Raw genomic sequence first — 13,524 nt, 5'->3', positions numbered from 1 at the left:
CCGGCCGACGCGACTAAGCCGGGTCACTGAGCTGTTCCGCCGCCTCCGGCATGGCCCGGTGAGCCGCGGTGCTTCGGCGGCGGCCGGGCGCTGGGGAGTCTGCCGCTGCTCGCCTCGGACGTCTGTTAGGATAATTCGACTGCGGTTGGTCATTCAGAGGCTTCCGGTGGCCTGTCGGAAGCACCGGAAGCGGATGACATCAAACAGAGTGCCGGGCGTTGACCCTAATGAGCGGTCTGAACTCTGAAGTTCCCATTTACTCTAAGTGCCTCAATGGACTGGGGTGGATGAACCACAGGAAACCGTTATCAAACAGTGATAGGTGATTGACTATGAAACATATAATGCGCTAAACAATCGTGCAAAAACAGATCGAGAGCGGTCGGTAATCGACCGGAAGGCATTACGATGGGAACAGTGGCGTCATTCTCCGGCGGGGGCGTGATTGTTCCGCCCGACTCCCATTGTTTTGTGCGATGGCCCACGAGTGACCTGATTTCTGGCGCGCCCAGAAGCCACCAGCAGCCTTGCGTGCGCTCAAAACGCACACTCCGGTGACCTGCTGTTGACCTCTGTGCGCGGGTGGAGGGCGGCCTGGTGGGAGTTTGGACGCAGTGGGGAATTAATCTGGGTGGACCTCGAGCAGACGTCGATGTAAATCATCGCTCCGATTGCGTGCCGAGTGGTCTGTCGACTTGTTGCACCCAAGAACAAGATCAGAACCACCCTCCCAAGTGCTCGAACACTTCGTCACAATGGCTGCGATGTGACGATTTCTGTTGGCAAACCTCCAAGACAGGACATGACATCCTGTTGTTTGCGATGAGCTCTCAGTGCCCATGTTTTGACTCGTGTTCGCCATTGGCAGAACTCCAGCGACATCCATCGCGTCATTTTTTACATAGTCGCTGTCGCTTCTCATCTCTCGCGATATGTTGGCCCGGGGCTGCCCCTGCTAGCCATCTGTTTACCATACCAGCCGCGAACCTAAGCGACTTCATCGCGTAGCTGTCGTGCGCCCTCCTCACGACCCCGGTCAGCGCACCCCCGAGCGCGTGCGTGGGCGGTCGACGGCCGTTTGTCCGCGGCACAGACGCCGCGAGTGCCGCGCCGTTTTTGCCGCACACCGGCGTCGGCAATCGCGGCGCACGAGTTGGAGTCGGCGGCGCACTGCAGCGGCGCGCAAAAAGTCTGCCGGTAACGAGCGGCGTAGAAAAACGCGCGCCGTGCGTGCAGAGAACGTCGCCGTCCGTCGGCCTGTGTGTGCTTGGTGAAAGGCGCCGAGGGACCGAGGAGGGATGGATGGCGCCGTGGTGGCAATGATGACGGATGGCCCACTTGAGATTTTTATATGGCCTGCATGAAGGGTGACGGAACAACTATACAGGTGCGCAAAACAGACTCTGGATTCAATGGCGCGTCCAATGCTGGGAGGAGTTCGCCCGGACTAATTGATTCGGCTGTTGACTGGCAGAAGTCCATCTTTGTTGGTGTGAAGGGGCCCGCGGCTGATGCTCTTGATCTCTGTGGGTGGCCTGGAGAACGGATTATTCCGGACAGCCGAGCGGCTGGTTCTGTTTAAGACGCCTCAAGGTCTGACTCCGGCAGAAGGGAGAGGCCGCCTGTTTGTGGAGGCTGCGCGAGTGTGAGGCTGACCTCGGCACACCGCCTGCCTCTCCGATGTTCGGGTGATGGGTGCATCTGCAGCGCAGCGGTCGCAGCAGCCGAAGACGCTTTCCAAACCGCTGCCACCGACGCATGCAAGAAACATGAGCCGGCTGGGTGCAGTCGCTGCATTATACATTCGAGCAGTAATGGTGACTGGCGACCCACTGCGATAGGGCCGCTTTGAGGAGAGAGAAACACCGGCGGGGGACATCACAGAGACACTGAATGGACTCGGCGGGAGGGGGACGGCCCGCCGAGACACCCATTCGTCCCGGGCGGCTCCGACACAGACGGGGAATGTGTGTGACAGCGGTGAACCGTTCTGGGAACCAGCTTCGTTCAGTGGATACACGTGTGATCAGATCGTATTGCGCGCCGGGCTCCGAGGATCTAACCCCGCGCCGTTCCCTTCCCACTGCACTGTCGCTGCAGTCTGGGAACCGGCGGACGGCTGGCAGGCCGTGTGACCTCGCCAATCCCTGAGCTTCAGCAGCGCGCTGCGGCCGGCGGCGCCGAGTCTCCGGTTGCAGCGGTCAGGTCACATTACGCTGCGGCACGGCGCGGACCTGCCGCCGGACCGGCGCGGTATGCGGAGCCGCCCGCCTTCCGCCCGCCTTCCGCCGGCTTCCGCCTGGCTTCCACCAGCTCTTGCTGTTCCATGTATTCTCCACGTCATCGGCCTATTGCCTCTATCGGGCTTCCATCGGCCGACACGTGGAGTCTGCGTGACTTGTACTGTGGTGACTAACGCCGCCATTAACGCTGCAGACCGATACAATTACCATCGATATGACCGCTCTTGTTTGGCTGATGGTCACGCCGGCCAGCGAGGCTGCAGCGGCGACCACCGTCCGACTCGTGCCCGCCCCGGTCACCGCCTCCACCCGGGACATGACCTCCGCCCCCGTTCTCACCGCCGCCGCCGCTCCTGGCAGAATAACGGAGCGACTTTTTTCGGCCATCTGTTCCACGATATTTGTCCTGTCTGATGGCTGGTCGCACGTCGTGGTGACCTTTCCACCTGCGACCCGCTGTCGGTACCATCCGGCTCGTTGCTCGCTCAATGCTGCACTGTCGTTGCGCTGTGTGGGTTGACCTGTCGCGCGGCGGCCGGACGCCGAGCGGGTCCCATTCATACGACCGGCACGGAGTCGGGTCGAGCAAACAGTCGCGCCGGCGTCATGTTTGCCTCCGCCGCGCCGCCCGTCGGAACGACAGGTGAAACGGCGCCGGCGGCGGCCGGCGCCGGCGGCGTGTGGACAGTGGACGGCGCGGGGCGGCGGGCCGGCGGCTCAGGGCGGCGGCCAGACACCGCCGCCGGCCGCAGTCGTGATTTCTCCTGCCCAAAACCGGTCCCGCGATGGCTGCCGCTCAGAGCTGCTGCCGGGAGGGGAGCCTTCCGCGTACGTCCAGACGAGAAGAGGAGCGGGCGCGCCCTCCGTGCACATGAGAAAGTGTTTGGCGGAAGGCTTCTGTAGGACCGGCGCTCCCCTCCGCTGGTAGAGCGCTGGAAGTAGGTATGCAGAGATGATATAGCCGAGGAGAGATTTGTGAAAGGTGCCCTCATAAGAGGTAGCTTCTCAGAAGTTTGCGCAGGACGTAACACAGATCTACATAGCAACTTCTGTAGGCAGCTCTGCACTGTAAAAAAAACTTACAAGCCCCTCGTAGAGGAATTCTCAGCGCAAAAATAACATTGCAGGAGCGTGTAAATTTGGCTAATTTTAGGCTAGTTGCCGAGTAACAAGCTTGTTCGACAAGGCTGTGCCTCGTATGCATACGACCACCGTGCTCCACCTTGTTTGACAACACGCACGTAAATAGCGTGGGTAGTGCGTCTACTAGGTGTCATAATAGCCCCTGCCTGGTAAGGTAACTAGCCACTGCCTACTAATCCATACCCAGTAATTGTACTAGCCCCCAAGGCTAGTAGTGGTACTAGCTCAAGGCCAGTAGTGGCACTAGTTAACTAGTACCACTACTGGCCTTCGGGGTCGAGGCACTGGGTCGACGGAATTCCGTCGACGGAATTCCGTCAACCAGTGCCCCCGACTCTCGACCACCACCCGCAAGTAAACAGACTGAGTAGCGCTGCAGCACATTTATTCGGGCACGAGAACGAGAACGAGAACAATAACAACGCTAGGGCAATAACTATAACTTTAACAATAACAACAACAACAACAAAAACAACAACAACAACAACAACAACAACTAACTGAATAATTTGCAATCAGGTTTCTTAAATAACCACCATCAAACATTTGTGATTTTTCATTAGCTCTGCACCGGCGGCAGTCGCGGGGTGAAGGTAGGCCAGGACATATGTACATGGCCCCATTCTTTACCAGAGAAGTCTGTAATGGGTGAAAAAACAATATTAACATTATTATTATCATAAGGCATACCAATCTGGAAGATGATTATATTAAAGTTGAATAAAGTGATATATTCCTGCCACAAGCTAACGTAAGTCCCAAACATATAGCTATTCTGACTTGGATAGACGATACCGGCGCACTTCTGCCAACGACGGGCAACATTATGCGATTACTATACATCTTCTAAGAAGCTCCACAACATAAAAACTTTTGTTTACAAATGGACAACCTTTTTGTTGAGCACACAGCAAATGATACAAGATGCCTCACCTTCAATCAAGCCAAAGAGCAGTTGGGCAGACACACACAGTAATGGCGACGCAACACAAAATGGACGCCGGCTCCCGGATGCGGGGGGGGGGAGGACTCCTTCTGAAAGCAGCCACAGACTCCTAGGTTGTAACATGCGACGAGGATAGCTATGAGGCACATCCTCATAGCCATCCGAAGCTGCTTACCACGCAAGCTTACCAGCACGTTTACCAGCTGCAGGCGTTCGTGACAACAAGCGGGGTTGCACGCAAGGTTATCCGTTTAGTAGGTGCCAGCCGGGGCCTCGTCAGCTGAGCTGATAGCAAAATGACCTAATTGAGGGACACGCCAAAAACTGGCCGAGAACAAGCCAACGGCGGGTAACACTGTGAGGCTGTGCGTAGTTCATTAACATTGCGCAAAATTAGGTTCCTGAACATGCTCTCGCTCGTAGGCATTTGTTCCACAAAGGGCATTGTTAACGTGCATGGCTCTGACTACTAATGTCCATATATGTTGTAACGAGGTGCAAGGGAGGCACTCGTAAAAAATGCCTAATTTCAAAATTAGCTAGTGAATTTTTTTTACAGTGTGGACACAAAATAATTGCGGCTAGTCTCATTCGATCAATCAAAATCACCAGCGAAATTAGCATCATGTCACAGTAGCGTAATATATGTAAATTAGAGCTAGAATCTACCGTTATTTAGAATCCAGATGCTTTCAGATTGGTGCCATCAGGCAGATTCCGCTATTTTAAACGTTTTAACAGACTTCTCCTACTGCGGTTTCCATACTGGCATGGCATTTGCTTCATTATGCAATTTCTATGAATGCCTCAGACGCTTTTACCTGCCCACTCGGACGGTAGCCGCGTTTCACGCCGTCCTGGCGCGACCTCTGACCTCTCGCCGGGAGACCGCTGACGCGCGGGCGTCCGTATCAGGTCGGAACGCGGTCAGCGGCGCGACGCTAATGAAAAGGACTCTCTCCGGCTGACGAGCCGCCGCCCGGACACAGGCAGATACTAACCGCGTCGCCCGACCCGTGTCAAAGGCTTTGTGGACGCCGCAGCGGTTCTCGCGCCTCCGAGAAAGCAGCTCCATAAGAGGGTGTCACTGTTGGTGTAAAGCCCATTGTGCAAACGAAACGGCGCCCACTTGGAGGCGTAGCTGGGTACTACACCGGGCTGTCCGACCTACTTCAGACCCGCTCCACAATCGATTCGTGCCACACTGCAGGGGTGGACCGGTGTACGAAAACCTGGCCTGGAAGAAGACACTCTGCGCGTCACGCGCCATCGGCTCAGCGCCGAACACCGTAATTCCTGTCTCGGCCATTCAGACAACTTCGAGCCGCGTCTGCACGGCCGCGTCTGAATCAGGGCCGTTTGAGCGTGCATCGGCGGGCAGCGCTCACCAGAGTCTCGTTAGCAGCACATTCACAGTGTGCGCCAGATGCCGCCGATGGAGAAAAAAGTCGCAAAGCGGTAACGGGACGCAGTCAGGGCACTGCACGGCTTCGGCGAGCAGCGGCGCGGCGCGGTGTTTACGTGCGACACCTGTGGCGCACAGCCGCGCCACGAGTGGCTCAATTGGCCGGTGTGACAATGCTACACTGAGAGCCGCCGTCCGATCTGCCTTCTGGTCGGTTTGTTCGGAACAGGTGCGCCGCTGTTCACCGCGAGCAGGCGGATCTAAATAGCGCCAATCACAGTCAGGGCGCGCCGGAATCGGCGCCAGCTGGCTGTGTTTGCGGGACCGTCACGACCGGGATGGTCCGCGACTCCACGCCAATCTGCGGTCACCAGCGCGGCGACATTCCGATCGAACGAGGGAGAGCCGCCGTCGGAAACGGGTCGAAGGAATCTTAATGGAAGGAAACGGGCCGCATCTTAATTGAGACGTGCTGCTCTGAGCTACCGAGTCGTGCACTTTTATTCGCGAGCCTTCTTTGATCCGCACAGCACAAAACCTTGCGAATGCTTTATGCTACATTGTAACTATGCTTGCGTGCAATCATTGCTTCATGCCTCAGGGATATCCATTCCGATTGCGTTGAGTGTTTATTCGGGTCGCTCGACGTGCTGTTACCTCCCACACATAGTCTCGATCTCGTGGGGGCGGGCGGTGCGAGCGGCAGTGTGAACGTCTCTGAGCCCTCCCGGCTGGTCACGCGAATACGCGGCCAATAAATCCCCAGTGTGAGGCGCACGACTTACCTGGGCCCATTCCCACAGCGGATACGTTCAGAAAAACGGCCTCACAGAATATTAACACGTAAGCTGTTTTGAAATGAAGGTGCTTAGTGTGATTTGTGTGGTGCCGGGATGCGTTTTAAATCTCCCTAATCGACCGTTTATATCGCGGCGCTGACTGGGCGGGTGACGGGTGGACCAACAGTCTCTGACGATGCATGATTCTGCTCTGTTACAGATGACGAGGACGTGCTCCGGTTCAGAGGCAACACGTCCCACAGCGACCACTTCAAACTGCTGGAGAAGGACGGCAACTCGCTTCTCATCGGCGCAAGGTCAGTGACGGCACCGGGACTCGAACGCGCGACCTCTGAATGACACCAGCCGTGAGACGCCGAGCCGGCGAAATTCCGCCTTGGCCTCAAAGGCTTCAGAAATGACAGCGTTATCAATAATCTCAGAGACATCCGCTGCCCGCGAGGTCATACATAAACGTCGATCGGGTCATGGAATGGTCTTGTGATCGTTCCGGGTGCAGCTATAGATCACCGGTTCTCTGCATTCAGTCACATCCTGCCTGCAAGCTTGGCGGTCCGACACACATTGGTATTCAGCGGACCGTTAGCTCTCGACCTTTATCGTGCTATCTTTTCGATAAATCTGCGTTTCGATACGCTCACTGTCCCGATTTGTGAGCAGTTTTGCCGATCAGGAAGCTACCTACATTGATTGCATGCATTGTATGCGGATAGTCGGCATACCACTCCAATGAATGCAATTGAGTGCCATCATTCAAATCAGAATCCCGAGGCCTCAGCGTTCCAGTCCTTTTGTCGTTCAGTCTGTCTCGGACCGTGCCCTGGCCGTGACCGGGTCCGAGCGCGACATTGTGCGACGGCTCCGATGATTGCCGTATTGTCCGCCGCATTCATATCCTACCGACGGTGGCCTGTGACAACTGACGATGACCTGGAACTCAGTCGGTGGTAAAGGTCACCAAGACCGGCACCGCTACGTCCATTGCCCCTTGGAGCCCAAATAGGATCGCGGACGTCAAATGCTGCCCTCCCCGTCTTGGTTTGCCATTCATAGCCAGTCTTTTTCTGCCTTATGTCACGACCCGCGGCTGGATCACTGAAACTGATTCGTGGTCCGTCGTTCTGGGCACGTAATGTTCCGCCGCGCCGCAACTCCGCTGGCGCCCATACGCCGCATCGCTGGGGGCAGACCTTCAGAGGCGTGACGCCCAAAACGCGCCGCACTTTGTCGGCCCCCGGGGGCGGGGGCGCGGTCTGCAGTAAGGTGCCCCGGGCGGGAGGGCAGTCTGTGGTGGGGTGAATGTTGATGGGGAGGGGTGGGGCGGAGCGCTCTCTCACGGGTCCGGGCGACCGTCGACCGTCGGCCGGTGGCCGTGGGAGTGTCGGGACCGATGCTGGCGACAGACTAAACACGGCCCGGGCGACGTCATCCGATGCCGACGGGCCGACGCAGGCTGTCTCCGCCGACGGACTGTCCTAGGATACCTCCGCCGGCCGATGGACCCCCCACCTCGCCACTCGTCACAACCGGGACAACATCCGCGCTCAGTGTCAACAACGGGCAGCAGTCGTCCCACGCAACGACACAGCCGTCCAGCGCAGCCCTTCCTCCGCCCCCTAACGTCCACAAACGGATCATTAAGACTCGGCAATGTTTACCTAAATGATAGTCCGTAGCGCGGCTCACTAACTTGACAGCTCGTTGAGGGAAGTGCTCTTGTGGCTGACTGCGAAGTTGTGTGCGATGCGACGGCGACATTGCAAACGGTGGCCACCCGCGCCGCGCGGCGTCTGTCGCTCAGTTCTCATGGCAGTCTCGGACTCTGGAGCGCAGCCCGTTTGTCTCGTCGTGTCGAGTCCGTTTGTCGGCTCGTTACGTGGCTCGTCGGGCTCGTTCGGCTCGTTGCTGACCGTCCAACCAAAGAGACAGGAACGACGTGACTGTCTGGAGGCCGCATTCAGTGCCTCATATCTCCGCTCGCGTACTACGCAGCGATCACACGCAGTTGGCGCCCGTGCTGTGGCCATGCCGTGCTGTCTCCTGCACCCTGGCTCCCTTCCCCCCACCCTGCACCTACCGCCGCGCTGTCCGCCGTTTAGCGAGGCGTATGGTGAGAACTCGCCTTGTTCCAAAGTTCCGGGACACCATCCGGCTGATATTGCCGGCCGGGGTCACCCCTGCGCCCCCTCTGACCCCCGACCCGTCTGACCTCCCTGACCTCGGCCGCGCTGGCCACAGACGCCACCGACTGCTGACTGGCCGTGGCGAGCTCTCCGACCCGGGCTCGAGCCGGGCATCTCGGAATTTGACAGGGGCTAGCTGCCAAACTCGCTAAATTTAGCCCGCGGAGAAACGGTGGCGGTCATCGGCGGACCATTCGGGTGTCTGGGCGGCGCGGCGGCGACTCTGTCGTCGCACCGACGACTGAGCGAATGTCGACGGAGCTTTCTGTGGACAGCTCCGTGACCTTTCCTGACCTCGAGCGGAAACGGTGGCCGGAGAGGCCATTTGGTCGGCGGCGGCCGGAATTAGACGGCGCGTACTGACGCGCTGGGTACGGACGGAACACAGAGCGAGACAATACGGTCCCAATGGGCTGACCCTTCACCTGGCCGCACTGCGGTGAGACAAAGGGGACCTAATGGCACAGCGGGCCGGGCTCTAATGGACACTAACCATGGACGGTGTGCGACAATCGGGGCCGGCCGCCCCGCCGCGACCGCCCCGCCGCGACCGCCGCGCGCGACCGTCACCGGACACAATCAGCGCCAGGGCTAATCCTTCATCAGCACACGTCTGGGTCAACTCGCCAACAAGCGGCGCCGCATTGTGGAAACGAGGTGTTTAAATGGGATGTGGGAATTGTGGCAGTGCATGGTAAACCTGCAAAGTGGGCCGTGGGGTCTCGGAATTTAGCACGGGTGGGCGATAGTTAGGCACCAGCGGCTTTCTCAGCACTGCGGGCAATGTGTGTCGCTGTAATTGTAACGGTGTGCCGCGGCCCTAACTGTGGCTTACACTTTGCTCATGGCGTGTTGCGTGCCTGGCTGTCCGTCGGCGACCGTGTGATAGCGGCGTCGGCGGCGTGTCTGTTCTCTGACCGCCCGGCGGCTTCTCTGCTCCGGCCGCGGACGGCTGCAGACCGGACAGTTGGTCCTCTCTGGACCACTGCAGAGCGGCCAGCGGTCCTCTGTGGACCACTGCTGACCGGACTGCGGTCCTCCCTGGCCCACTGACTCTACTGTGACGGCCCTTGTGACGCCCGCTAACGCCACGCCTCGCTCTGTTGCAGGAACATCGTGTTCAACATCAGCCTCACCGACTTCACCGAACACCGCGAGGAGCGGCTCGAGTGGTACTCGCCCGAACACGACGTCCGACTCTGCATCATGAAGGGCCTCAGCGAGGTGAGGTCACGGGACGCGCGTCCGATTTTGGCAGGCGTTACACATGTGTTCGTAACCTACGAGCGGTGTGGAAACGCGGCCACCGCGCGGAGTGTTCTGCGGTCTAGATGAAGTGCAGCGCGATAATAGCTCCCTGCCGTAACTAACCCATCTACCCCTGCGTTTAGTTTGCCGCAATCGCACGCGCTATTGCGTACGCCCTGACCGCAGGCTCACAGTGAAAGGGGGCTAATCCGGCGCGGAAGTGGCCTCTTTACACAACTGTGGCGCGCGCGCGACAGATGTGTGTACTGCGGGTCACACTGCTCGCTCCAGTGGCTGTCTGTTGGACCGAGACGGTGTAAATGAACACGACACACTGTATAATAGCGCCGACCTCGCTCGGACGAGCACGGCACTCACTCCGGTGCTACCATCGCTCCAAACTGCCTGCCGGGGACGAGCTGCTCACGGGTGCCCAGTGGGTGCCGCGTCACGGGCCGGGGTGCCGCGCGGGTGCGTCCGGCACCCGACCGTGCTGGATGGGCTCACCGGCCGCGCCCCGCAATGGCATCCGGCACCAAGCGTGTACGATTCACGAGGCTTTCCACCGCCATATCGCGGTTAACGAGGTCATATTTCGTCCGCGAACGGCGCCGCCGCCTGGGTGCCGCGTCCATCACAGCACTCCCGCTGGTTGTTGTTTTCGTTGTCGGTCCTATATCGCGCGCGCCTGTGTCGCCGCTGGACCCGAGTGCGTCTCAGCCGTCGTCGAGCGTTGCTCCGTCGCCTCTCCGCGCCGTGAAGCACAAAATCCCAGCAGCTGGCGCGAAGGCGTGCCAGCAGTCGCCTCTCTATTCAGTGAGCACTGCGCCAAACGGAGGCCAGTGGCTCGGTGTAGCAGCGTGTCTCCATTCATATGTAAGCCGGCGCGGCGCGTTCAGAATGACGGGTCCGTTAGAGGCGCGTCGGCGTGCGTCGGTGGCTGCTATTGCCGCTGCTATTCCATGCATAGCCGGCTGGATTGCTCCGGCTGCGGGGGAGGAGGGGGCGTGCCTGCCGACCGATCGGCTGCACGGTTTCTGTCGGACTGTGGGCCGCCCTCTTCGGCTCCCCGCGGGCCCGCCCACTGTCACCGCCCAGGCACTGGAGCTGCTGACGACCGGAACAGGTCACGCACTGCAGACTGGCGGGGGAGCGCTGGGGGAGAGGGGGCGCCGCAGGGATGCAGGTGGTCTCGATCCGATATATTGGTCTGCTACAGAGGCAGCCGCCGGAATCTAACTTCCACTGCAGCTGTCACTCGATACGGCGGCACCGTTTTAATCAAGCGAGTTGCCCCATCGCTTCGGCCGACCACTTGAACCCTGCAGTGCCTCTCTGTTTTATCTGCCGTGTTTGGAGGCCCACTCCGTACGAGGAGTGACGCCGGGTAACGTTCAGGAGACACGTCACACCCGTCTGACCACATGTTGTCACCGGGCCCAGCCTCAAAACCTGTCCTCTTACTGTCGGCCGCTCATGTTCAATGGCCGTACACGAACACGGGCTCACACTCCCCGAACCTGGCCCGACCGTGACGCCCGCCGCGCGCCAGCACACATCAGCCCCGCCGCGCGCCAGCACACATCAGCCCCGCCGCGCGCCAGCACACATAAGCCCGCTTTCGTAATTTGTCACCCGCTTTAGCTAATCCGCGAGGTGCGCCCGAACGTGGCCCACGCTACGATATACGTGTCGGCGCTACATGACTGTGGTATTCTGTTTGCAGGAGGCGTGTCACAACTACGTGCGTGTACTGGCCAAGAAGTCGGACGGCGAGCTGTTCGTGTGTGGCACCAACTCGTACAACCCAAAGTGTCGCAGCTACAGGAAACAGCCGGTGGGTGTCGTCGACGTCACGTGACTGGAAGGGTGACCCGGGGGTGACCCCTGGTGGTTTGCCGGTGACCCTGGCTGGCTGCACCTGGGAACAGACGGACGGAGTGCAGCGTCACGGCTTCCACGGACGGACGGCCGCCGGCCACCACTCCCAGGCACTTACTGTGCAGCGCGCCCTCTGCCCAACGCCTCCGCTCTCTGTCTCTGCTCTCTCTCTCTCTCTCTCTCTCTCTCTCTCTCTCTCTCTCTCTCTCTCTCTCTCTCTCTCTCTCTCTCTCTCTCTCTCTCTCTCTCTCTCTCTCTCTCTCTCTCTCTCTCTCTCTCTCTCTCTCTCTCTCTCTCTCTCTCTCTCTCTCTCTCTCTCTCTCTCTCTCTCTCTCTCTATCTCTCTCTATCTCTCTCTATCTCTCTCTCTCTCTCTCTCTCTCTCTCTCTCTCTCTCTCTCTCTCTCTCTCTCTCTCTCTCTCTCTCTCTCTCTCTCTCTCTCTCTCTCTCTCTCTCTCTCTCTCTCTCTCTCTCTCTCTCTCTCTCTCTCCCCGCCGTTTTAATGTGCCCCTTTTCTTCCCACCAACCCTTCCTCTTTACCTCTAAATCTCTGTGTCGTTTCTTGCGTGTCCTGCGGCAATTAGGACGTAAGTTATTTCCTTCACCCTTTAATGCGTCAAGCCGTCTATTCGGGGCACATTCGCGTAGTGTGACCCTCTAGGTCGGTTGGGTCAAGTTGGATTTACAGTGAAGGATTCAGCCTCTCACGTTTCCAGACTTTATTTCCATTATGTCAGTTAATCCCCGTACGCCACGTAACGTCACGTTCACGTAACGTTCCGTCACGCTAAAGACCGATCGACTATTTGACTCTGCCGGGGGCGTTGCTATGTCCCACCACGAGCATGACATGGGTCATCGACAGCTCTGCAAAAACCGGGCCAATAAAAACCGGCCGCCGCAGGGCAAAAACTCTAACCTGGCCGGACCGGTCAGACACGTCAGAGCTGTGGCAGGTGCGTGTCACCCCTCCCTGCGGCCTGACCCTCCCCCCCCCAGCCCGGGCAGGAGCCACTGGACAGTTGTCACTCAAAATCCCGCCGCGTTTGGGAGGGCTCCTCTCATACCTGTGTTTTTCCCGTTCCTGGGAAACCCGTGATGGCGGTGTTTGCTATATCGCAGTTGACTTCCTGTCCTTTCTACGCCGGAATGAGGCCCTATTGACAAGTACTATCGGAATGTGGGACGTTTCCTGGGGCTGGGCCGCCCGACTGTGTCCTCTGCGCACCGCCCTCTGCCCGCCCTCCATCCCGAGTTCCAGGGCTTACCCTGTTTGCCCGCGGGTTGCTGACAAAGCGAGCTCCTCAGCCGCCTCGAATTGTGTTGACTGGACGGAAATTCTCGCCGACAACCGACTGCCTGTCGTCAACTCGGCTGAGCTGGCGGGCCAGTGAAAGAGCTGCGGCTCGACGGCCCCGCAGCTCGACAGTCCAGAGGGATCAACTGACTTAGAGACTTTATCGCGGATGTCACCAAAGAATTGAGAGTGACTGTCCACAAAGTATCGTGCTTCCAAGAGTGCTGATATCCGATGCTTTTTCTAGAGCTGACATCACATTCTGCATTTCAAGCTCCTGCTCGTTGAAATGTCGAGCGCAGTCCAGAATTGTGTATCTGTGTCTACTCGAGCTTGATTGCGTCTTCCGTGCCAGTGTAATAATTCATTGTGGCCTT

The 13,524-nt window shown here is 58.6% G+C and overlaps 1 protein-coding gene across 2 annotated transcripts in view; it reads left to right on the top strand.

The window, feature by feature from the left end:
- The window catches only part of LOC122389799 (semaphorin-1A-like), a 68,245-nt gene that overhangs the window by 33,274 nt on the left and 21,447 nt on the right, over positions 1–13,524 (top strand). For both annotated transcript variants that reach the window (XM_043382203.1, XM_043382202.1), the window contains exons 3-5: positions 6,737–6,833; positions 9,830–9,944; positions 11,695–11,805. In XM_043382203.1, the coding sequence (XP_043238138.1) occupies positions 6,737–6,833; positions 9,830–9,944; positions 11,695–11,805 (323 nt within the window). The remainder of the gene's footprint in view (positions 1–6,736; positions 6,834–9,829; positions 9,945–11,694; positions 11,806–13,524) is intronic.

The sequence above is a fragment of the Amphibalanus amphitrite genome, unplaced genomic scaffold (genome assembly GCF_019059575.1).
Source record: "Amphibalanus amphitrite isolate SeventyFive unplaced genomic scaffold, NRLGWU_Aamphi_draft 000373F_arrow, whole genome shotgun sequence".
Lineage (NCBI taxonomy): Eukaryota > Metazoa > Arthropoda > Thecostraca > Balanomorpha > Balanidae > Amphibalanus > Amphibalanus amphitrite.
Note: the sequence above shows the minus strand (reverse complement) of the source record. Positions and strands in the feature narration are given on the sequence as shown.